Here is a 26,333-nt window from a genome sequence, read left to right on the forward strand (position 1 = left end):
AGTTTAAGCCTTAGAAAATAAACCAAGCGACCTACAGTAATCATACCCACTTTTCTTTGCCTGTTGCTGTCAAAAATGTCAAAAGCATGGCCTGAGACAGGAACTGCCTGCCTGGGTGAGTTTTTGTCCCAAAGCTTGATGGCACAGTTATTGTTCCTCTGCACTTACATGGTTGCAATTATAGATAGCTAAGTTGATAACTGCAAATTAAATTATGTATTTATTTATTTGTTTTTTAATCAATCAGTCAATCAACTTGTCTATACAATGTCAAAAACTATTTCTGTTACATGTTATTACAAGGTACTGCAGCCCAAAGTGTCAGGGAATAAATTGCCACTGATATGAAACAGAAAAAAGCAGGACATTCTTGTCTTGTAGCTTCTCCCATTGTTGTGGGATTTTTACTAGGTAAGTGACTCAAAACGACCTATCGATTATCACAGTTTTCAATCCCAACCCTGTATCTATGATAATAATAAACCCATTGCTTTTATCAAGAGAAATAAACTATATGAATATATATATATATATATATATATATATATATATATATAGATTACCTGCATCATGAATTGTTGACACTGGTTATAAGGTGCACTATTGGACCTCTGGCCCACACTGGTGTACTGCCTGTTTCTCACCAGAGACGCTGGCTGCTTATTTATATATTTCACATAATAACGTGTTCTAAGCTTTGAATACAAATTCCAAACTTGTTAGATTTATCACCCTCAGCCTCCACTATGGGAGACTTACCAGTCTTGCTTGTGTGCTCTGGCTGCTAGTTCTATCTCACTTATTTCCTTCATGATCTTCATATCTTCCATGCCTCCCGATGGCAAAACTGTACAAAGTAAACCACATTTTATTTAGAGAGCATCAGATTTACCATGGGCATGATAGACCAGTGGTGTACTGGAAAATTGATTTAAAGTTGCCCAATTAATCAGTGTGATGAGTGTTTTAGCACATGAGCAAATATTCCATTAAGGGTTTTTCCACTGGAGGCATTACAGAGTTTCAGGATTTTGGACATTTCTCAGCATCTATTTTCTCTTTGCTTAAAAACTTACTTATACTTACTTATAGCTTCCTTTCCCAGTTTTGCTTTTCCTTCCAACAGATCTATTTTTAAGCTTCCTTCAAGTTCTCTGCTTCTTACATGTAAAGAGCAACTTATTTTGATTAACAGGATTGTTAGTTCTTTTTTCGTCTCCTTGTGCATTACACTCTCCGTTAGGGCAGAAATGTTTTGGTGTAGTACAAATGTATTAGCACTAAGAGGTGGAAACATTTAAGTATGCAGGATAAATGCAATACCCCAAAGCACAGGACAGAGATGCATTCAAAAGCTTCAGTTGCACCAAAAACTGTCCTTTTGATTTCAAGTATATTTTCTTTCTTGTAGTGACAGAGCGAAATTATGCTATTTAACCTTTTGCACTGCTTTGGGATAAAGAATATGGATTGCAATTTACTTAATGAGAGAAGCTGTGGAGGCGTGTTAATGCACTGCTGTCACTGTCAGACATGACATGCATAATGACAAACCCGGAGGTTGTGATTGCGTGCCACATGTATGATGGTGTGTGTTTGTTTGTTTACATATATCCACTTCTAGAGATGGCAGATGAGCTTGTATAACGAGTCTAATATATATGTGTATGCTTGTTGTGTGTTCCGGTAGAAACGTGAATGATCATTGCAGTGCGTGAGCAGTGTGTGATGCACCACCTCCAATGTATCCATCTCTTAAAATGGGACAAATGCATGAGCAAGAGATGAAGTCACTTAATTTAGTTGTTGGCAATGGCATCAGAAAACATTGACCTTTCGTTAGTTCCTTGAGGCCAATAAGTGAGTCACATGACAGCCGGATATTTACAGTGCCTCCTGTCACTGGCCTTGTCAAATCACAGCACACTTCACTGAAGCCTAGTAGGCCCAAGGCTGGACTTCAGCTACACAGACAGATGCAAAGGTGTTTTTTCCCCTCTTTTAGCCCAAGCGTATACTGCATCCTCGAATAACACGGGAGAAAAAGAGTGCATTAGGGGACGTGTGTGTATGTTAGTGTTTGTGACAGTTTGTGTGAGTGTGTTTGCACATGAAAGCAGGAGAGAGAGAGTGAGAGTGAGACATATAAAGGGAGACACAGACTGTCTGCAGGACCAATGAATTTCAGGCCAATTTATGTTATGAATGAGCCTCTGGAGGGCATTTATCCCCAGACAGTTCCATGAATTGTATAACAAATAAAACTGTTCTTCTGGACCCACATCTCATAGAGGGCAAAGTTGGAATCATCCAAAGACTCATCACAGTGGCTTTTTTTCCTCTAGCTGTTTGACTTGTGAGATAAACAAGCAATGCATGCTATAATAAAATTAGAAACGTATCAAGGTTTTGCTGGAGTCCACTACTCTTCATTACATCACATCTTTGTATAGACAGAAATTTTGATCTTCTTTTGTAGCAGATCTCACAGTCTGACATGCTGCACCAGGCTGAACTAGTTGGCAGTTTTGCATCTTGGTTGCCCCAAATGGCAATATTAAAGTGACCAATAAACAGGGTAGCCTTATTTTGATTTCCTTTTTCCCTAGCAAAAATGTCCTTTTCTGACCAAATAAACAAAACCAAATTAGAATTAATAATCTAATTTGATTGGGATGGGACACTTTCCTCTTTTGCATCTCTTTTTGCATTACATTGGAGTATTGTGACTATGAATCTCGCCTGGTGTAGCTTTAATTCTGACTGTTTAGGGCTCAGACAGTATCCTAGTTACAGAGCCATTTCAAAACATTTTCTCTTGGACACACCACACAGAGCACAGATCAGCACTGGCCAATGACAAATACTAGGACAGAAATACAGTAGCCTTATCCACTGCTTATGAGAACAAGAGTACAGTCATGCTAGCTGCTCTGTGAGGCTGTACTTAGGTACAGCAATGCTTAGAGCTAAATGCGAGAGACAGCATGCTAACAAACTCTCAATAAAAAACACTATCCTGCTAGTGGTGCTAGAGGAAGAGTCAGGGGGTCCTTAAAGTCAATAGGATTCATCCTCTGAAAACATGGATATCGGGTTAGGATATCTGTACTAAATTTCAATCCATCCAATGGTTGTCCAGACATTTAACTAAAAAAACTAAAATGTCAACCTCATGGTGGTGCTAGAGGGAAAGTCAGAGGACCAAATTAAGAGTAGCAATGGTTTGGTGTGGCCTAAAAACCCAGGATAAACTTTGTAAACATGCATTACACTTTATAATGCATTACCTGCATTTTTTACATTTAGGAACATCAATGTACTTTCACATATTTCTACAGTATGTTTTTGGCAAAGCAACTGGGGTCTACTGCCATACATTTTCTAATAGGGGACGTGGATGTACCATTCAATGATGACTTTCATATATTTGAACAAATATTGTTTTGTATTTAATGTATTTAATGGTAAAGGGCAATTTACAATATCAATGTTGCAATTGAATGTATTGTATCTTGTTACTGTTATAATAGCCAACCTTTTTCATTAATCAGCTCAGAAAGGCAGCCGGCAAACTAAAAGTTGTATGATACCAGTTGGGATTGTGACGCGCTTTCTCTCCATGCACTCTCAATAGAGCAAACCTATAAAATATAGTAATGCTGAAGTCATAGTGCTGTTCATTTTACTTAGGAATGTCTGAAACATTGTCAGAAAGCCTGAGGGCCTGCAGATTCCATTTCAGATAGCTGCTATTTGAAGGGAGGAGGAGAAGGCAGAGATACTGACAAATCCAAAATGGATGTGTGTGCATGCAGAGAGAATTCTTAGCAAGCCAGGCATTTATAAGGGGCTTGAAGATTTAAGTTATTGTATCAATTATTTTTGCTTCATAGCCCCTGTGTTTTGTTGACATTGCTTCCTCTCTCAGGTCTCACAGACCTGTATGTCTATTTTATTTGCCAAAAAGTCATTCACAGAGAGAAAGAAATGTACATTACACTATCCTACATAGTGATGTTACTTATATTTGGGGTTAATTAAAACCAATTAGATTTTCAAAGATAATATTAAAAACAAATGTTACAAAACTGCAATAAAAGAAATCCAAAAGTACTTATTTGGCATTTGGTAGGATAGTGCTGCGTAAAAAGTAATCAACACCAATCACAGATATATAGAGCTTGTGGAAATCCATTGTATTTGCATGTTTACAAAGCTTCTTAAAGACTTCTGAAACATCAGTTCAAAATCATGTTTATAGGCAGTTGTCATAGAATTAGAAAAAGTATCAAGGTGATAAAACAATGTTAAATATTTTTTTGAAACTATCCGGAAAATGAACCGTCATCGATCCAAACTATTTAATATGAAAAAATATGAAGAAAAAAAAACAGACATGCCTAGAATAATAATTAGCACAGTATTCATTACTGAGCCAAAATAGAAGAACATTTTTTTTTACAGGCATTTTTCTTGTTTTACTCGACAAAATGACTATTTATTTATTTATTTCAACATTGCCACTGCAAAGCGTGTTTGATGATGAATCTCAAGACAAAATCTTGACTGCTCCTTTTAGAAGAAATACATTTTTTCTCTTGCTTGAAAGGAACTTCCTTCGCCATATATCTTAGAGGAAATCTTTTCTGGGTGTCTCTACACTATTATAGAGGTTGGAGGGGCGGGTGGGGAGGGGGGGGAGGGATTTGGGTAGAAAGGGTGGTAGAGGCGACTTGGTGGTCCAGTGGACTGGAAAACGCTGCCCCCTGGCAGCGTGGCTCTATCAGCGCTGGAGCTAATGTGGCCACTGGCTCATTAGAGCTCTGATGTAAGGAACACTGCGTAGCGCCAAGTGCCTCAGCGCAAAGAGTTTCAGAAAGAAACCACTGAACGCAGTGAAGCAAAGTAAAGACTACCCTCTCCCTCATCTTTAAAGCTACATCCCTCAATTTGGGTTAGACATTGTCACTGATCAGAGATTGGGCTTCTCTGATAAAGCACTCAATGGACAGGCAGAGATTATTTCATGGTGAAAAATACTTTGTATCATTCAGTCAAATGCAGAGCATTCACAGCCTACCACAACAGGAGCTGCTGACAGGTTGGTCATCAATGAAAGGAGGCAGAGAGAGAGAGAGAGAGAGCGAGAGAGAGATGGGAAAGAAAGAAAGAAAGAAAGAAAGAAAGAGGCTGACATGCTCAGCTCCCCTCCTCCCCTCAGCAATCAAGGAGGTGAGGACAGAGGGGAGGAGGAGGAGAGAGCATAGGGCCTATGCTTCAAGCTCAGCTGCACGTCAACCTAATCATTATATCACACAAGTATTTAAATTGACATGATGTATGCTGTGTATAGTAGTACATCTTCACAAATGTACTCCAGCTGATTCAGTAGCTACTGTCAACATGAGATGTTACGCCTCCGACATTTTGACATATTGCGCACTTGGAAAGATTTTGGGTGATGATGGAAATTCAGCTTTTCAAATAACAAGCCAGTCAGATAACTATTATGATGTTTAGTAGGACTCACAAGCACAATGTGCATGCTTGTGAAACTTCAAAACATTTCACATAACCTGGTTCGATGCAAGTATAACAGAATTGAATGCAGTGCATTCCAGTATTCAGCCTGAGACATGAAATGTAATCATTTGGACTTGTGGATTTAGTTAATTTGCATGAATGGTTCTGGAGCACAAAATAACCATTGTTAACCCTAATTGTGACCCCCATATGTGTATGAAATTTTGATGTGAGCATGTATGCGTATACAAGGCAAAGAATAGAAAATTATACAGTCACTCTGAGGACAAAATGTGGTGGCAGGGAGGCAGAGAGGGAGGTGGAGGGGGAAATAGCCCCGCTCATCTCCTCTCATTTTCTGCCCGCTTCTACCCAGCAGAGTTTCTATGGCAACCCCTCAAAAAGCGGTGTGCGGTGAATTGTGGATTTGAGATGCGCTGTCTGATTGCGCTGTGTGGAGGAGATGGCTGGCTCTTTCGTCAGCCTTCCTCTGTAAGAGGAAATTGGTGGAGAGCTCCAATGAAACAGCACTCCATATGCTTTATTTGGTGTGTGTGCCAGTCTTTGGTACTACAGCATGTGTGTGTGTGGGGGTGTGCATGTGTGTATGTGTGCACGCTCATGGAAGCTTTACGTTAGAATCTAGTGCCCCCTGCAGAGCTGCTCGTCACTCTTGGCACCTACCAGACTGCACTCAGCTCTCCAAATGAAACTGTCTGGCTGACCATGTAGACTCATCAGTATGCTTTGGGTTTCAGCTGAAAGAGCCGATGCCATTGATGACGATTCATTTCTGCTCTGAATTCCAATAGCAATGTACGTAGTGTGTGTTTTGATTAAGACATTTTGACTAAAAAACACACATCGAAAACCAGCCCAAAATTTCATTTTGCCTCATGCCCCCCTCTTCACATCCCCTCCCTACCTCACCGCCTGTCTGTTTCCATGGAGGCTCAAACTTTGCATGTGACTGATGTGCACTGATGTGAGGTCTTTGTCAGGAGATCTGTGTCTGTATCTGTGTAAGAGTAGGACATGTATGTTGTTTAGTGTGAGCTCTCTCTCTGCCTCTCTGAGTGGCTGTATGATGCTTGTAAGCTGTGCCAGTCCCCATTAGCATCTCATTATGAACCAGCATGATCACTCGTCACTTAGAATGCCACAGCATGTTCTGTGTGTGTGTGTGTGTGTGTGTGTGTGTGTGTGTGTGTGTGTGTGTGTGTGTGTGTGGGTCAAGTGATTGAAATTGCCTTGTTTCAAAAGAACATGAAAGAAAATGCTGCAAAGTCTTGCACTGTGTACAATTCAATTTAAAAGTGTCTGCAAGTATTTGGTTTGTTTGACCCAGATTTCTCACCTACCCCACTGTTGATAAATTGGATATCCGGAGGCAGGCTTGCGCAACAAATTCATTTAATCGATATATAGTGAACAGCACCCTCTGCTGACTATATCTGTGCTGCACATGAAAGCTAAATTAAAATCCTCATGAATCATGTAAAGTATTATTCATAGGCTAAATTTTGCATGTAATGTAAATAAATGCAAGTATATTTGTGCAGTTAAATATATGGAGACAATGATATTTTTTCATGTAAAGACTTTGTTCACCCAAATGACAAATAATCATATTTTTTTAACTTGACTCTAGTGGTATCTTTGGTTTTATTTGCCCTGTTTGCCCTGACATTTCTGTCTTCTCCCCAATACAATCGAGGAATAAAATGGAATTTAGTTTCTGGTTCTCACATCACTGAAACTTTACATTTTTGCACAAACAGTGTTGCAGTTACTCTGGATAATCCACAGATCATACTGTCAACTGGGACTACTTCTTCAGTAGATAAATAGGTCTATAGGTCTATTAACATTAAAAATGGCTGCATTCTATTTAGGTGTCCCAGGTCCAGCCAGGGCCCTGGTGTTGAGCACCAGTATGGCTTACCAGGAGCATTAAATGGAATGGAACCATCATTAATGTTATTACTTACCCCTGTGCTTTTCCTGCTACAAGTCACAATGTCTGTCATAATAAAAGTCTATATTGCACATACCTACCTGTATGATGAGCTCTTTGACTTTCTGAACCATGCCCTCACATGCACCTTCCTCTGCTCTGACTCCACAGATCTGCCCTCCATTTCTATCCTCCCTTCATGGTCTGCTGGCTGTAGCCTGCGTCAATCCCATCCTGGCCTCTTACCTCCTCTACCACCCCCGCCCTACAAACACACACACACACACACACACACACACACACACACACACACACACACACACACACACACACACACACACACACACACACACACACACACACACAACCTCCTGAGCCCTCCGTGTCTCTGGTCCAGGTCTAGAGGAATGTTGAGTGTCTCTATAGCCCCCTCCCTGGAGATTAGGCTTCACCATGCCCCCCTCTTCATTCCATTCCCAAGTATGCCCCCTAAGAGCTGCCGCATTTTTATCTGAGCCTGGTGATTGTGACAGATTGGCCAAATGACACACATACACAAACACACATTGATGGACACACGGGTAGGCACAAACAGAGGGGAGGCTGGTCCGCCCGGGGAAGGACCAGACAGAGACAGGCTCCAGCTATAAAACCCTCCCAGGATGGGGCCAGTGTCCTGCTCTGAGCTGGACAGTACCTCCTTCCTCTGTGCCAGGACGCCACCAGGACAGGCAGCAGACGAGCCTCCAACATGAACGACATCTACAAGGCAGCGGTACGTCCTCTCACAACTCATACAGCTGAAAGTGCGCAGTTGGCTTCCTCTGATGAAGTGACTTTAGTTTGTTGGATGCTAACCAAAAATCTGTGTGTGAACTAAATCAGGTATGAGAGTGATGTTGTTTTGGATCACAAACCCTAATCCCTAACATTTATTATTAGTTTGTGACATATGATCAGTGATTTATAATGTAAGAATGTACTTTAAGTGGCCGTTGTATGGAACATTCTGGCTGTTGTATGGAATATTCTGGCACTTTTGTTGTATGAAAAAGTCCCCCGTCAGTTTGATCATCTGACATCTGACATTACTTGAATGGTTGTCAAATCCCTGTTGATGCGGCTTGCACAGCACATCGCCTCAATCACCAGCTTATGTCAACAGAGCCTTGACACCATATAGGTCTCTAGATGTTCTCCTACTTCAGAGCTGATAGGATCCACTCAGGAGGTCACTGACAGGACGGGTCCCTGGTCCGCATTGTGCCGCTTCATTCATGACTTGAAATGGAACAGTCCCACTTCACATGGCTAATTTGGGCCAGTTGCTCAGACGCTTTTGCGTCCGTAGTTCTCTGGTGCCAGAGAAGAGCTTCAGGTTTAGATACCCCCCCTCCCCACGGCTGAATTCCAGCATTATCTGTGAGCCTGAAAGCTGTGTGGCTGTCTTTTCATCTCCGCCCGTATGGTCAGCCGGCTGTCCCGTCCACTCACATCCCAAATGAACAGTGCAGCTGAGACAGTAAAAACACACAGGAATGTACATTACATGTGTTTGTTTAGATGGAGTTTTTCACATGTCATCACAAGAGGTGTGTGTGTGTGTGTGTGTGTGTGTGTGTGTGTGTGTGTGTGTGTGTGTATGAGTGCGTCTTCATGTGTGTGTGTTCAATTTATAGTGGATGGCAGACATTAACTCTTACATAAGCAGCTGTCCCCCTCTCTCATTCGTGGTAGCTTTTCCAGGATTACTTTTCCATTGTTGGGCCAGATCCACAGCTATGCTAATTTAAAGCACTGTGTATTGTGTCCTTTATCTGTGGTTCCTGATCCTGTCTGTTTATTTTTAACTCCTCCTCTTACAGGCTCTCACATATGATGTATAGGTTCTGTGTTTTGTCAAGGATGCCCCAGTGTGTGGGACCAAAGTATTGCCTTTGTTGACTGAAAAGTTATCAATACAGATAGAGATAATGTAGTCCAGAGTTGGTATCTTGAGAAACTCAATTCCCATTAGTGAAGCACTTCTTATGGCTTTTTTAAGAATTGGTACGAAATGCATAATGATGTAAGAGTAACATACAAATGTACATTAATTTCCCTAAAAGGTACATACAGTACAATCAAGTAACCAAAGCATTTATTATTATAACTTTTTACTTCTTGCAGGTTGAGCAGCTGACAGAAGAACAGAAAAATGGTGCGTGAATTACATAGTCTTTCAGACTGTACATATGTAATAAGTTTCTTTAAGCATGCATCAAAAAAGAAAAAGAAAAAGCTTTTTTTCCAAACGTGAATTAATTATTATAATCTACACATCATGTTGCAAGGTTGTTGCAAAAGTGTGGCTCACCATGTCCAGGTCCATCACATTTGTTGTTGATATAGAGTTGTTTCACTGTGTGGTTTTGCAGAGTTCAAGGCCGCCTTTGACATCTTCGTACAAGATGCAGAGGATGGCTGCATCAGCACCAAGGAGCTGGGGAAGGTGATGCGGATGTTAGGCCAGAACCCCACACCAGAGGAGCTGCAGGAGATGATTGATGAGGTGGATGAAGACGGTAAATCAAAACGCTGTTGTGCCACTGGTTGATTGTCGTTGACCTCTTCCTCTCCATGGCCCAGCTGGCAGGTTCATCATTGCACAATCATGTGGTGCAGACAAATGCAATTCAATCCCCTCTGGACTTAATGTCAAATGATAGTCAGGGGTCTTACATACAACAAGATATGTCAGGCTGAATTAAAGGGAAATGCATATCAAATGATGCACAAGTCATCTTGAATGTTCCATTTGATGTAATAATGAAACATAAAAAATAGCATCATGGATCTGTATGATAGCGCTTCAATGTATATGTCATGTTGTCAAATAGTGTAACTTACATTAGGCCACATAAGTTGATATCTTAAGGCCCAATCTGTAATTTTTATAAATATAAATTTGGTATTACAAAGATTACAAGATACAAGAAAGAACAGTTGTTTGTTAGCAAATCATAAACATTTATAATTTAGACTTAGGTACTCTCTTGTGACTTTGTATTAAAAGACCATTCAATCAATTTATGATTCATTGCAGGTTCCAATACTGTGTTTTGATTTCTATTTCTATTGGTACACTATGTTCATAGATTGGGCCTCTAAGCAGAACATTGGTGTTCTGGTGGTTAGATAATATAAAAGTATATCCAGTGTGGCTTGTAAGGATGTAATGAAGTGCATTGTATATGTGCAGGGAGTGGGACGGTGGACTTTGACGAGTTCTTGGTCATGATGGTAAGGTGCATGAAGGACGACAGCAAAGGGAAGTCAGAGGAAGAACTGGCAGAGCTGTTTCGCATGTTTGACAAGTGAGTTTGATGTTTAAACCCTGTTGCGAGGTTGTCCCATTGAATTATAAGAATCAAGTTAGCAATTCACAAAACACATTTTTTAAACTCAATGTCGGACTTGACAAAATCTACAATAGGAGAGTGCTATCATCTAAAAATCACCACAGACTAGTCATCAAATTCTTCATAGTGGGTTTCAGGCAAGGTATGCTCCCCATGTGCACGTATGTGTACTGACAAAATGCCAAGTACCTCTGCTGAGTACAGAATGTAATCTGCTCCATAATCCTTTTTGACAGCACAGAATATTTCAAACACCCACTCCATGTAAGCCAGACACCTCGTCAAGCATCAAAGAACAAACACAATGATGGTTCCCAAACACTTGAATGCAAGATATGATCAGTCACATGTCATACACAAACATACCACCTCCTCCACCACCATCTGTGAGGCTTAACTTAGGTTTTGATATGTGCATTAATATATTTTACTCCTCTGTGCAGGAACGCAGATGGTTACATTGACCTGGACGAGCTGAAAATGATGCTGGAATCTACAGGAGAGGCAATTACTGAGGACGACATTGAGGAGCTGATGAAAGACGGGGACAAGAACAACGACGGCAAAATTGACTACGATGGTGAGGAGTTTGAAATGTATTAAAGTGATAGAAGAGACAGGGTGAAACGGTTACGTACAGCAAATGCTCTCATTTTCTCACTTTCATTAATCATCCATTCCAACAAAATACACGCCAAAATAAGAACTTAACTTGATAAAGGCTTGTTTTAGGCTCAGAAGCTAGTTGCTAACTATGTCTTCTTTAATTCTGCAGAGTTTTTGGAGTTCATGAAAGGAGTGGAGTAATCCTGAGCAAGAGAAGATCCAGAGTGTTATTTTTGTATTTCTCTGTGACTCCATGGTCATCTGTGGAAAACTGGAAGCTCAATTGGATGCCGCTGATAGAAACAATGGAACGACTTTGCAAGATTCAGTCAAATACTGTAGGTGAATGTTTCTGTAGTTTTCTACCATCTCTTGCATCGTTGTAAATACAGTTTGTAACTACTTTTGGTGCCCATGTATACAGAATTTGTGTAAATGTATCCAAATTACTTGTATTTTCTATAGAGGCCACATAGTGTACCAGTTTGGCTGCTCGAAATATCAACTTTGTGTTTGTTTCTGACTAAATCTTAACATTAAAGTGCCACAGCCAGTTTACAAATCGTCTTACTGAGAGGCTGATGTTGTTTAGCTGGGCAGAAAATGTATGTGTGCACAAAGCAGAACATATCCATGACTCAACATAGTTTTACACCAGGCTCTGGTAGACTTATACTTTTAGAGCAATGTACTGGATCCAGTTTGTATACTGTACGTGTTCTGATGTACACATTGTGTACATTACTGTATGTTTTAGATACCCTTAGGACTTCTTATCCCCCTCTCATGCTCCTGGAACTCCTGCATATTTCTACACGAAAAGTCAGTTTGGAATGTGCGACCATGTAATAAACAAGATGCATTTGTCAGAGCAGTCATTTTTGTCAATTTTTCATTTTAACAACACATTTATTACAATGTTCTCATAATACTCACTTTAAGAACAGAGTTGAGATCCTTGCAAAGTGTTTGGCTGGATGCAGACATGTTATGTTCTGTCCTTAGGTCGTTGCCTTTCAGCAATTGTTATTGAGAAGCAGACAACAACAGTTTACAATCTCATTCCTGGTTTGCCTCGCTGGTCTTTGGAGGCCTGAAATATCACTGATGTAATATCAAAACAAAAAAACTTTTTGTGTGAAACTGTGCTGTCAACCCTACATTTTGATTTATCTGTGTAATTTGTATTCTATAGTGGCTCTTGTCTGTGGCATGTGAACTATTCTCATGGTTGCTGTGTAAGTATCTAGTTACACAGTCTATTGAGACAGGAGCTATTTATGTCTAATCATGTTAGTGCCCATGTTAGGGGATCTGGCTTGACCGACACCAGTTGACAATCAGATGCCTTTGTCCATATTAAGAATGCTATTTAACTACAAAGTGATAACAGTTCTATTGTTAAAACCACTTTAATTCTGACGCGTGTTAGTATATTGAAATATCTGGATGATTAGAGTAGAAAGATTCATTTTCAGACATTTAATTCTAGAAGTAATATATGTTTTTTTTTTTTATTTAAGCACCACATTCATAGGAATTCCTGAACAAAACAATACAAAAACATCTTTGTAACATCCTAAATGTTTCTGTTAGTTGTGTAGGAGATCATTCCCAGGTGAAAAGGCTACAGTTTTAGTGGCAGAGGAGTTGTGCAGTTAGCAACTGTGGCCACTTGATGTCAGCAGAAAAACACAATCTTATCTGTTTGTTTGGCTCAGTTACAGGAACCAGATGATGAGGAGATTTCAAGGCACAGCTACACTCCTTCCAAAGACATATAAAGTACTTACTTGCCAATCTATAAAAACACATACAGTAAATAGATCCAGGATGAAAAGGGATTGATGATTTAGGGTATAAATTGTTTATGTGCGAAACTTATCTTTGAAAATTACCATAAATGCAACAGTGGTTCATTATAGTATCACATTCTGATTTGTAGACTGAATGATGTGATGACTCATCCATTTCCAAAATGAATATATATCATTTTTAAAAAGCACCCATCGTTTTTAAATTGTGAGACCTTTCTACAGTTTTGTTATGTGAAATGGGCTTGACTGTGTTCTGTGTGAGCAGGTGATGTCAGTGGCCTGACTGAATGTCCAAAGTGCTTCCCACCTCCCTCCATCTTTCCCTGTTTCCCTAAGGGTCCTGTTAGCTCCATCTAGTCCTCATGGTCTGTGTTACTGATGGGATTTTAAACCCCAATCTGCAGTGAAGCACAGCTGCTCTGCCAGACCAATCTCAGCAGTCTTACAAATATATCACACTACATCAACTGCACTATCTACAGTTATCTCCAGTCCAGCTGCACTGACCAAAATATTACAATAAGACCAAGTGATAACATCAGGTGAAAAAATGTCATGTTAGTGTTCGTTTGGTTACAGTTTACTTGAAGGTATCTACATAAGAGTGACATGACACTGTCATGAACATGTCATAAACATTATGAACAAGTCATAAATGTTTATGACATAATGCTTCTTTTAGTAAGTGTCATTCAGTTTTTGTCATGACAAGTTAGGGTTAAAGTTAGGGTTCATGTGTCATGACAGTGTCATGACAGTGTCATGTGTTCATGACAGTGTCATGTCACTCTTATGTAGTACCTTCAAGTAAAGTGTTACCGTTCGTTTTTTATCGCACTGATTAGACTGCTCTGCTACCCAGGATTTTTATAAGCTTTAAGCCGCCGTCTGCAGCGTGGAACAGGATGAGTATTGCTCTCCCTGCCATCAATGGAAGGCTGGGCAGCAGCAGAGCAATGTGTGAATGAATCTGGGGTGTGGCGCACTAGCAGCGAGTTGGGTGGAGAAGTGATGCAGTTACGTAAGACAGGCTTGATGACTCATGCCTGCTGTTATTAACACACACTGCGGTTACGAACCACCGTTGGTTATGTGGATTTCAGGGACACATTTGCCACCTGTTTCCTTATTGTATGTAGCACTCACTCCACTATAACACTGACCTCTGAAAGTGAGACAGAGAGGACTTGCATAGGTCATAGTAAGCTATCAATATTATGTAACTGACTTAATTCAGTATTATTCTACCAGTTTGTGTGTGTGTGTGTGTGTGTGTGTGTGTGTCTGTATGTGTGTGTGTGTGTTGAGTAAAACGGGTTATTCATTGTCTAAGAGTGAGTCAGAAGGATATGGAGCTGCATAGTGCAAACATAACACACACACACACACACACACACACACACACACACACACACACACACACACACACACACACACACACACCAACACTCTATTGGGGAAATTACATAGATTTACATTAATTCACATATCCTGGAAACTTACCCTAACTCGAACCATAACCACTACTTGCCTAACCCTAACCCAAACCTTACCCTTACCCTAACCTTAGACTCACCTAAAAATCTGCTTTTTCCCAATTCTGGACACAGCTTTTGTACCCAATCGGACAAACCTTCCCCAATTAACTGGTCTTTAGTCTGCAATATGTCCCCGAAGGTAATCAGGAATACACACACTGCACTGTTTTATTGATTTATAACTCACCCATTAGATCACACAACAGTCCAGATCCACCATAAAATTGTCCTAAAAATGTGTTACTAAGCTACGCCAACAGAGAAATATAAACATAAAATCCCCATAAGAGCAGGAATACCCCGGACACGGTTCAGAGTTTGGAAGGCGTTAACTACTCATACCATCTTTTTGCGGCCCACGCATGCAGACCTTGTTTAAAGCCAGAAGGCTTTTGGGTTTAGAGGATTCCTGTTTTTCTTGCTTCCCTACATCATATGGTGTTGGAAGTTGTCCAGTGCTGAATATCACAGCCTAATCTCTAACCATCACCATTCACAATGGCATGAAACACATGCCATTAGTATGCTTTAAAAATCTCTAGATTCGTTGTTAGTTATAATTTAGGTCATGTGATAATGACTTCTTATGTTTGATGTTTTGTGCTATTAACATTCTGGCTCTTAAGGGTAAAAGGATGATTTCATGCTGCCATCTATGAGCAACTTTCACCTCTCTAAAAATGAAACCTTGGAATTATTATAAATAATCTTAGTCGGAATAAATACAGAAACTTAGATGATTGCCTGTTTTTGGAGAGAAAATGGTAGGTTGTTTTTGTTGCCATAAATACACAATGAGGAAGTGGAAGGCTTTAGACAAAGAGAGAGTGGAAGGACTGCAAATCAAACTTGAACAGACAGAATATTGTATCATGATGCTCCATCCCACTTCTGTTGCTGAGAACACTAAAGTACTGTTTCTGGACTGCCCCGGCCATAATGGCCCATAGAACAGCAAGACTACATGACACAGTATTCTCAAATTCCACAATAACTATTCATTGATTCAAATGAATAACAGCGATTGTTTTGTTATAATGTACCACTGGAGGGTTTATCTATTTTTACCACTTTAAAAAATGAAACGTGTATGTGTGTAAAATGGTGGAAGAAGTATTTAGATTATATACACTTAATACTACAATGTTTAAATACTTCACCACAAGTAAAGGTTTTCACATTAAAAAGGTGGTTCAGAATTTTGGAGATAGGACCTCATTTCCAAGTTAGCCAGTGTGTTATTTATCAGTGGAGACCATTTTCAACACTTTTCATCCAGTGGGCACCACAGTTTCCACAAATGCGGTTCCATCTGTCTTTCCAGATGCACCAACAGCTACTGATGAACAGGTAATAACTTGTGGTAGGCTACTCTAGCTAATAAAGCTAGCCCCTTTCTGTGTTAGCCTAGCTGCTACTGATAGATTGAGACTGACAATGTTAGTGGAGATAACGTTACAGTTCAATGCACTGTGGAGAGTGACAACGTTAGCTAACGGTATAGCTACACTCTATACCTGGCTGGGCTAACCGCTAACTTTAGGTAATTGCTGACAGAAAAGTAATGTAAGCTTGGACAGTTTACATGCAAATTGCAGCGGCAGGTAAATAAACTTGTGTGATTGTCATGGAAACCGACTTTCTCGGTAGCCTAGGTAATACTCTGCCGCTGCTGTAGCCTATGCTACCAACTACAGGGAACAAAGTATAACTATTGCAATGCGATGCAACGGTAGTTTTATTTCTACCATTATTCTATCAACACAGACATTTACATTGATAGTCTGGTGTTATAATTTATTTGCCTCGGGTGTACTGTGGAGTGGGTAAGACTGTTTTTAGTGGCAGGCTAGCAGATACTATTGACTTGCGCTAGCACCAGCGAACTCTGCAACTGGAAGGACTGGATGAAAAGTGTTGAAAACGGTCTTCACTGATAAATAACACACTGGCTAACTTGGAAATGAGGTCATATGTCCAAAATTCTGAACCACCCCTTTAAGTAGTAAATGTGCTCCATGAGCAAAACTGTTATATTATCATTATTGGATGATTATTGTTCATTCATTAACATGTAAGTAGCATTTTGATGTTGTAGCTCGTGGAACTACTTTTGAACATTTTACAAATTGACATACCAGTATTACTTTTTAAGTTGATGTGGCGAACGTAGGAAACATTTGCCTTTTTAGCATATGGAGCAATATAAGCATTCATTAGGAGTAGTGTTTAGCTCATTTTTTGGTCTCCGCCAACTCTTGAGAAAAATATCTGTCTCTTCAGCTGATAAATGCTTCACTGTTTGACCAGCTAGTCACCAACTCTACCGTTTGGTGCTGGGCAGGTAGTGTACTTAGGGTTTAGGGTTTTCGTGGAAAACAGTTGCCTGATGAAGTCGAGAGTGATGCTATGAAAGCCGTGAGAGTGAACCAAAACGATAAGTTGAGGGCAGGAAAACCAAAACAATGAACTAAAAGATGCTATAAAGCTCCTACGGGCTGAGGGGAACTGGAGAAATAAGAAAAATGTCTTTCCTCCAGTGGTCCTATTAAGTGTTAATTTGTTCGTTGTCAGACTTGGAAATTCCTGTCCTCTGTGCTATGACATCATTATTTGGGTCACTAATGTTGTAAAAGCACAGACATGCTCTTTGGCTCACTCAGCAAAACAGCAGTAAGCAACATATGGCCTTGTGTGAATGGCATACCAGATAGCAAAACCTGCTCTGTAGTTCCCAAGCAAGAACACATGATGGACAGATGACCTTTACTTTGTGTTGGGTCTAGCAAGACAGGAGGAATGTTCCCTTGCTTTCACTTTGCCACAGATTAAACTGCAAACAAATATCACCTTGTTGTTGTGCTTTGTGAGTGCGGGAGTACTGTACATCACCGGATGGTGAAATTGGCCACGAAAGGAGTCTTCTTGTATTAACAGATGGCTGCCTCACTCTGCCATTAGTATTCCATGTGGCTGTGCTCTACACATGACCCAGTATCCTCCTTGCCAAAACTGACACTTTTCGTCCTCATACATGTCTCTCAGAAAAGATTTATGTCTCACAAGTTAGGTTTGTGAGGGCTGTTTTGAAAAGATAGCATATCTGTAGTGGGTTCCTGGAGAGATAAGGTACTTCCTGTTAGATGGCCGGGAAGCCCGACATGACGGATGTCATGAAAGTACTTCTGAATCATCACTGGTGACAGCATTGCAAATACAGTCACTAAAGCATACAATTTGAAGTATTTTGTTATAATCAGTTGTGATAATGTTGTTAAAGTTTACAGTATGGCGACAAACCACACAGTTGAGCCTTGTCCTAAACGCGTCCTTCCCTTCTATGTTTATGAGAGCCTGACTTCCTTTGAATCAAGGCCTAATCCATTACAAATATGGGGCAGTAGGAAGTATGCAAATGACTTCAATGTGATTCAAGGCTCCTAAGAATCAAATGGCAATCCCCAACAACTGGAGATGAAATCACTGGTATAATACATGCCATTCCAATACAGTTAGGCCTATACATAGCTCCATGGAACCATTGCTAAAGGGAATTTCTGCGTTTTCAATGCAACCATTAACTGATACTGACTTAGAAGAATTCAAAATGTTCCTGTTTATTGTCATTGCTGGTAACAACCTTGTATTCCTATCATACGGCCCTGTCTAAACGCTGGACATATGACGTCTCCTCAGAAATAAAGACAGCATGGCTCAGAGGACAGCACAGCATCCACGATGTCATCTCCTCTTCAGTGACATGATGTCAGAGACAGCATTCGGCAAAATACTGAGATTAGGATTATTCTCCTTGGTCCTGAACATCTGATGTAAACAAACAGAGTGAGACCACTGGCAGTAAAAATTCATGTGGTAAAGATGGCAGCTATTCAGATGAGAGTGGCTTTTACCACAGGACGGCCACACATTTATCTGTAACAAGATAATAGTGGCCCTTTTCATAACTAAAGGAACTATTAGAACTATTCTTATATGGAAATACAAAACACTAATTCATTCTACTGAGACTACAAGGTGAATTGGTCCTTATCCTTATGTAAAAATTAAAATGAGTCCCTATATTAAGCGAGGGTGAGCTGAATATATGAACTATTCCATTTATTGTGCATCAGAGGCAGAAGCAGCTGTGAAATTTTTGTCAGTCATGCAGTATGATAAGTATGTTCTCATAACCATAGCAGGTGTGAACTAGCTCTGACTGGCTTCTGCTCAGCCTCTACAACACACACACACACACACACACACACACACACACACACACACACACACACACACACACACACACACACACACAAATACACCATGCTTGCAAACAGACCCCCCCTCCTGTCCCCACCCTGAGCTAAAATCCTGTCAGTCTAATGCACATCTGCTTCCCCAGCAACTACTGCTGAGTAAGCACTGCATTAGCCTCTGCTTCCCTTCTTGGGTGATCATAACAGGACAAAAATACTCCACTTATCTTTCACACAAAATATATTGTGACAGCAACAAAAAAACGTGTGAATCTCTCTCTCTCTCACACACACACACACACACACACACACACACACACACACACACACACACACACACACACACACACCTACCTATGTGTATTTTTCTCTCAAAGGTTTTGCTTCAGTTCACAATATTTCCTCTGTAATTTATACTTACATGAGCAGGTGTGAGGATGGATTTTCTTTTGAGTAACTTAGTAAAAGGGGAAAATAGGAGCTTTTAAGACCGCACGTTGCTTTTGAAGTTGGCAAAAAGGCTACGCTTAACTCCCAGGTAAGACACTCACTTGGTGCCAAAAAGCAGCTGTTAGGGAATCCCAACTTGAACAGCTAGTGTATGTTATATCAACAGCAATAAAAACTGGTATCCGAAGGTGTTTATATATATATATATATAAATCCTTTCTCATTACTCTTGTACAGTACTGTCTATATACTGTAAATGCACAGTGTTACAGAAAAGAGCTCTCTGATTAATGGTTCCACTCCCATCATCCCCAGGCAGTGTGCTCCTATCTTTCATGCACTGCAGCTACCCATCGCCTCTGTCTTGTCGTGGGTGTCTTTTCAGACTTAATCATAGGTTTGCCCTGCAGGTATGTGGCTGGCCGGGCTCAGTCATGCTGGAAAACCCATCACTCAACAGCTTTTATTATCACAACTGCGATGTGTTGCTAGGCAAGTCTCTTCATGTGCTGTATTGCTTCTGTGAAAGTTGAAGATTTTAGTTTCAGCCTGCTACAACATTCTCAGTCATCATCTCAGCCCTGCTGGAACTAAAAGTGTTTTAGTGCAGTATTTAAGTCATTAAATCCCATAGAGTGACAGTTATTGGACCATGAACTGCTGCACAGATCAACTACAGAACATTTCCCTCCACCTATTTTTTTCCTGACTTAAAAAGCTTGGCTGCAGTTCATAAAATAATTTCTTCAGGGAAGGGAATTCACTGCATCATCTTTCTGTCATCTAGTGAAGAACATATAAATAAATCTCCCAGACAAGGTAGAAACAATACCAGAAATAATCGAAAATTCACGGAGCTGGAACAAAGCATAAATCTGACATAACACTCAGGAGGACAAGACATATTTCTTCCATCAACTATAGAAATGTTCAGACTTTGTGTAGTCTAATTATTGAGTGATACGACAAAGTAAGCACACCTGATTCTGCCACTGGCAGTAACATACCGGTATGTACCTACAAATCTACATCTAAATATTGTTTTGAATTACTCTACAGTGCTTTTAACTAACGTTGGTGTTAATATTTTAAACTATTTCTTAAATTGTATCATAAAAATGGTATAACTATGGCAGACAGATGATGTGAATGTCACTCTCTAAATGGCAGCATGTGAAGATAGCAGGGCACTCTCATTTCCTCTTTTCTCAACAACTGCATGCATTTATGGCTTTACAAGACATTGCCATTTTGCTAATAAATGTTTAAATCATTATAAACAAAAATGTGTTTAACTGAGGCTGATAAGCTTTAAATGCAGATTGCACATCACTGTTATTAAATTTGATCATTCCCCAAGTTGCAGAGGAGAGCTGTCGGAAGTATCTGTGGTAGAGTACATGCTGTGTCATCTTTCTCTTCCTTTAAGCGGTTTGAGTAAATGGTAGTAGGTGTGTCTGCACTGTTACTGACAGGTCTAGCCCTTTGTGTCAGAAAGCGTGGGGGAGACAGGAAGCCAGGCATCAGAGTGGACAGAAAACATCTGACCACATCTGGAGCCTTGGGGCTGGACAGACCAGAGCCGCAACTTTCTGACTTCTCTGAGCACTCTAAGGTCCTGACTCAACCACATAACCACTTTTGTTTTGTTTTATGAAAGTGTGCTATCGATTTTCATAAAAAAATAAATAAAAAAAAACTCTTAATAAAGACAAACAAAAGGTATTCAAGTAAAAATATACAATATATTTGTTGTATAAACTTGTATAGAATGTCTTGGACATTTAGCTTTACATACTATACATAAGGGTCAAAATAGGGTCACTTTCACATCCTTCATGATTTTAAGAAAACGTCCCCCATAACGACCACATTTTATGTACATCTTTACAAACATACCAAACGAAACAGCCCTTGGATGCACTTTAAGAGGCCATGACGAGATACAGATGACTTGTATAAAAATCCCTGAAAATGTCTCTCTGTGAGGTAAGAACACATTTGTCAAATTAATTTCCTTTCCTTCCCTCTCATACATCAAACTCACTCATTTGTTCTGAGACGAGACTGGCAATAGAGAACAGCTAATTACACATCACTGTGCCACCGAAGGAGTAGCTGCAGACTGAAGACTGTTGGAGTAAAAAATAATGTGAACATCCATTCCTTTATACACTGATTACTTACACATTTGTTCCTTTCCATTGTGGCAAAAGCCACTCCTATAAAGTATACCTCGACCCGGTAACGGACAAATAGTTCAATTCCATGTTAAGTTACGGTCAAGGCCTCAACAACAACAGGAAATATGACCTAAAGGTTACAAAACAAGATCCTTGGTAGAACATAATCACATGCAAATAATGCAGTTATAAGCAATAAAATGTACAGGAGTATTTCTGGAGAATAATATGTTTTCACTTTGATATTTTAACAGAAAGTGGCCACTCAATCTTGTATTTAAAGAATAACTGTTTAACATCATGGTGCTTACCAGACATTAGTGAAGGTATTCTGAGTGATAGCACACGAAAATATGCTTTCTGTGATAAGCAAGTGAGCTGCAGACAGTCATCAGAAGAAAAACTGGACAATAATTCAAGGCCGGATCACTGTAGTAGCTTTTTGCCCTCAGTAAGAGTACCATCAAAAACATCTCGGATTGGACCCCAGAAAACATTCTGATTGGCCAAAGACTTTTTTTTAGACCACCAAGGCAATAATCACAACGTATACAAAGAAATACATTAACATCCGCTTTACAGCTGGTGAATAACAAATAACAGTCAAACAACAATTCTAGATTTAACAGAAAAGTTATGAAATGTCCTGCTATTATGGTCGTACATGACCACTGATTAATGCCATGTATGGTGGATAGCAAAAGTCATCATTGTGTTAGAAATTAAGGCAGGCAGGATCTAATGGATCATGTTCTCTACAATACGGACTCTGTTCCTTTAACAGATCAATGTAGTTCCTTTTGGTGCAGAAATACTGTAACTGACTTACTGCTTGTGTCAGCTAGTTCGGCATCTGACAGGCTCAGAAAACCCTCAGAGACACCAGGAAATGACCCAAAGGCTATCCAATCGATCCTCATGTGGACTCCAGTGTGTCCAGCTGGAAGACGTTGTGATTGGTTGGTGTGGTGAAGAAGAGCTGCTCCTCGCTGGTGGAACGGTTATCACAAGGACTGTGCAGCCCCAGCGTCCTCTCAAAGTCCAGAAGCTGACCCATGAAGTTGAAGTTTGGGGAAATGTTGGACTTCTTCCTCTTGACAAAGTCATAAGCGTCGTTGAGAGAGAGGTTGAGTCTCTGCATCAGGTAGGCCACGGTGACTGTGACTGAGCGACTGATGCCAGCAAGGCAGTGGACCAGGATGCCACACTGCTTAGACCGAGCCTCATCTGTGAGAGGAAGGGAAATCTACGGTCAGCAGAAAGTTATTGCTCTAAATATTATTTACATTGATTCATATTTTCCTGTAATACAATGTTTAATGTCATCAATGTGATCCTGGCTCTTAGTTGACAGAAGTAACCCTGTTGATGGCACAATAATGGTAACATAAGCTTATAGTGTGACTGAGCAACTCCTAGTATACCGTTACTTACACACAGTAGCAAACAATCGCTTTACTTGTGAACCTACTGTACATTCAAACACAACCCCAAAGAGAGTGGAAACAACATTTCCTTCCTCATTCTACCTCTGAACCCTTTGGAAACTAGTTCATGATACACAGCCTTGCAACCACCAAACAAACAAGTCAAAAAGCTGTGGTGTTAGGTGCAGCTGTGGCAAGAGACAACAAATCAAAAGTGAAATTAAAACACAATGTTGTGGTGCCACCAAAAACAAGAAATTACATATTTAGTTTCAAGATTAATGTGTTGTTGCTTTGTATCAAAGAAATTCAGTGATATCGATGTACAATGTGTTGTAACACCCTATACAATAGGGGTGTAAGAAAAAATTGATACACTTGAGTATCGCGATTTTATTTTGCAATACTGTATCGATTTTCAAAAAGGCAATATTGATTCTTTTTGTATTTAAAAAAAATATATATTATTATTATTTTATTTTTTTAATGTTCAAAAATGTTATTAGACAGTGGTTCACGTTTATGTTGTGTTTAAACCCCCTACCGCTAGATAGCTATGCTGAGACACACCACTAGTGTCCTTGCCTAACAGTGCCTAGCACTGCCTGACTTTTTGCTAGAAGCTAACAATGTAGCTATGGCTGAACTTTGGCCTACTTTAGCATATAAAAATTAGCTCACTAAGAACCTGGGAACCACTTTAGGTTAACAATTCAGTACACAGAAAATCAAACTGCCAGTTTGGGATTGTAAACTTCTTTGACTTTTATGAACATCATCTCTTTTTTTTAAATATTAGTTTTTCTAAAATTATACTTTATATTGGGATTAAAAAAATCTCAATATATTGCCTTATGCACAGTATCGAAATATATTGCAATATATTGAATCGTGACCCATGTATCGTGATACGTATCGTATCACTAGATTCTTGCCAATACACAGCCCTACAAGTGGTTAGGGAGGGAACGTTTTATCGTGTGAAGCAGTGTAAATCAGTTTGCTTGTGAAAATAATACAAAACTCACACCTGTCCCACAAACCAGTTTACAAAACAATTATTAAATGATCCAGAAGTATTGATTACTACATTGTAATTAAACATAATTAGCAAACAATGACTTAATTAATACTAAGGTATCATATACCAAAAGGTGCCCAGCCCACATGGGCTTAATATACAGTACATGACACTCCTTGTGACAAAACAAACAACAGCCTACACACTAAAAACAAATACTTTTACTGAAAAATGTGACACAACGCAAGTTATTGACCTACTCACCTATAAATGTTATGGCTTCTGGGAAGAACTGGGACAGGTTCTGACTCCAGTGGTCTGAAATGGGGATCTGTTTGTACCTGAAGTGGCCGTCATGCTCAAACATGTTGGGGAGATTGGGTGTGACGTTCAGGATGTACTTGATGTTGTACTGGCCCAGCACGTCTAGGTTGGTGGAGTCTTTGGCGCAGCCCAGGTAAAGGTAGGGTAGGATCTGGACGGGGAAGGCAGGTTGATTGCTGGGGATGGGGCTCTCCTCAGACTCAGTGGCACTGCTCGGCTCTCGATCCGATTCCCCATCGGAACAATCTGAGCTGATCCGGAGATTTCCAAAACCCAAGACAGACAGCGGAGGAGAGGAACTGGGACAGGAGCTGTCTATGAGGGTCTCACAGTGCTCTGGGTACACTGTGTGGAACTTTACAAATCCACCTGGCCAAGAGCCAAAACACAAGTTAACAAAGTCACACCAATGGGCCCTGAATCATTTTTTAAATAAATGCGACACCTTATATAAATTGTTTGTAACCATATTTTCAATGGCAAAAAGGCTGTTGGGTATTGAAGCAGAGGTGTAGCTAAAGAAGGAGCTCAAGCACCCCCCCCTCCTCAAAAAAAAAAAAGAACCATTCATGAAATGCATGCCTGTTCCTGCTAGAGCAAAACATGGCGCAGCCATCTTGGAATTTTAATTGAGAATCTCAGTGACACACAGCACACAAACTTTTGAACAGCTTACATACCGCAAACCTACAACACTGGATGACCATTGGCGCTGAAGTAACGTTAACGTTAGTAACGAAAGAACATCGAGACGAACGTTACTCTCGTTCAAAACTCGGCATTTGAAAGTTTAAAACCTCTTCCCGTAAAAAAAACTTCGACATGGCTTGTTAGCCTTTAATACAGTTTATAGCAATGCTAGGTTATGCTAATATTGCGCAAAACCATAAGAACATTTTAGCGATTGAATTGTGAAGCGCCGTCAGTTAACGTTAACGTTTTCGAACGCTATAAACTCCATCGCAGACACACGTTAACGTAAACTAACGATGCCTATATTTTAACATTGATGTATAGCTAGCTACTTTCATTGTTTTTTTGTGTTAATTCGACAGCAAAACTCTTTACCTTCCAGGTAAAACGCTTTACACCCGTCTTCCCATAGTTTTTGAAGAAGTAGACCCAAAACCGAGGCTGGAGCTCCACTGTCCTGGCAGTCCATGGTGCACTCATCGTATAGGACGACCGTGTCCGTCTTACACCGTCTTATGAACTTCTCTTTATCCTCATGGTTGGGGATGATAGTCCGGATAGGTATGTTGCCTTTTTTGAACCTCCGGAGCATCAGCCCCGGTATGGCCAGGTTTATGGCGGTCTCTATGTGGGATGATTCATAAAGCTCATGTGAACGGCAGTCCAGCAGGAGCAGAGAAGTGCCTCCGGACTCTAACTCGAGTTGCAGCCATTCCACGCTTTTACTCGGCGTCACATTAGACATATCGGACTCAATATCATACTACATGCAAGCACAAACACTTACTACATGGTCCACCAAACGACGATAAACTACATTTCATCCGAAAAAAAGAAGCACTGAATGTTGCTCCGCCAGTGCATGGCGCTTCTGCTTGAGTGAAGAGATGTCCCCCTTTTCCTCTTCTCTATTTCCATCAGTCAGTGAATCTGACCTGCCCCAGGTCTAATGGAGACCTGATTACCCTTTAATTTACGTTAAGTTTAAATGCAAATGTTGTATAGCCAATAATCTCTTCATCAACTTCAACTACTCCACATCGTACCAGGGTCCTCCACGCACATTCTCGTTTTACCATTCCGATGCATGGGGAGTTTTTTTTTTTTTTTCAAGTTGACAGTAGAGCAACTCAA

General features: G+C 40.2%; 2 protein-coding genes across 2 annotated transcripts; one reads left to right on the forward strand and one right to left on the reverse strand.

Annotated features, from left to right (window-relative positions):
- The first annotated feature begins 8,003 nt into the window (after positions 1 to 8,003).
- Positions 8,004 to 12,368, forward strand: tnnc1a (troponin C type 1a (slow)). The gene is made up of 6 exons (XM_031316753.2): positions 8,004 to 8,258; positions 9,653 to 9,683; positions 9,901 to 10,047; positions 10,725 to 10,839; positions 11,328 to 11,464; positions 11,660 to 12,368. Exons 1-6 carry the CDS (start codon positions 8,235 to 8,237, stop codon positions 11,689 to 11,691), a joined length of 486 nt encoding a protein of 161 aa, XP_031172613.1. The 5' UTR covers positions 8,004 to 8,234; the 3' UTR covers positions 11,692 to 12,368.
- An 8,908-nt stretch (positions 12,369 to 21,276) lies between these two features.
- Positions 21,277 to 26,305, reverse strand: LOC116062146 (dual specificity protein phosphatase 7-like). The gene is made up of 3 exons (XM_031316713.2): positions 25,575 to 26,305; positions 24,447 to 24,875; positions 21,277 to 22,961 (listed from the first exon to the last, which is right to left on the reverse strand). Exons 1-3 carry the CDS (start codon positions 25,942 to 25,944, stop codon positions 22,651 to 22,653), a joined length of 1,110 nt encoding a protein of 369 aa, XP_031172573.1. The 5' UTR covers positions 25,945 to 26,305; the 3' UTR covers positions 21,277 to 22,650.
- Positions 26,306 to 26,333: the final 28 nt, after the last annotated feature.

The sequence above is a fragment of the Sander lucioperca genome, chromosome 12 (assembly GCF_008315115.2).
Source record: "Sander lucioperca isolate FBNREF2018 chromosome 12, SLUC_FBN_1.2, whole genome shotgun sequence".
Lineage (NCBI taxonomy): Eukaryota > Metazoa > Chordata > Actinopteri > Perciformes > Percidae > Sander > Sander lucioperca.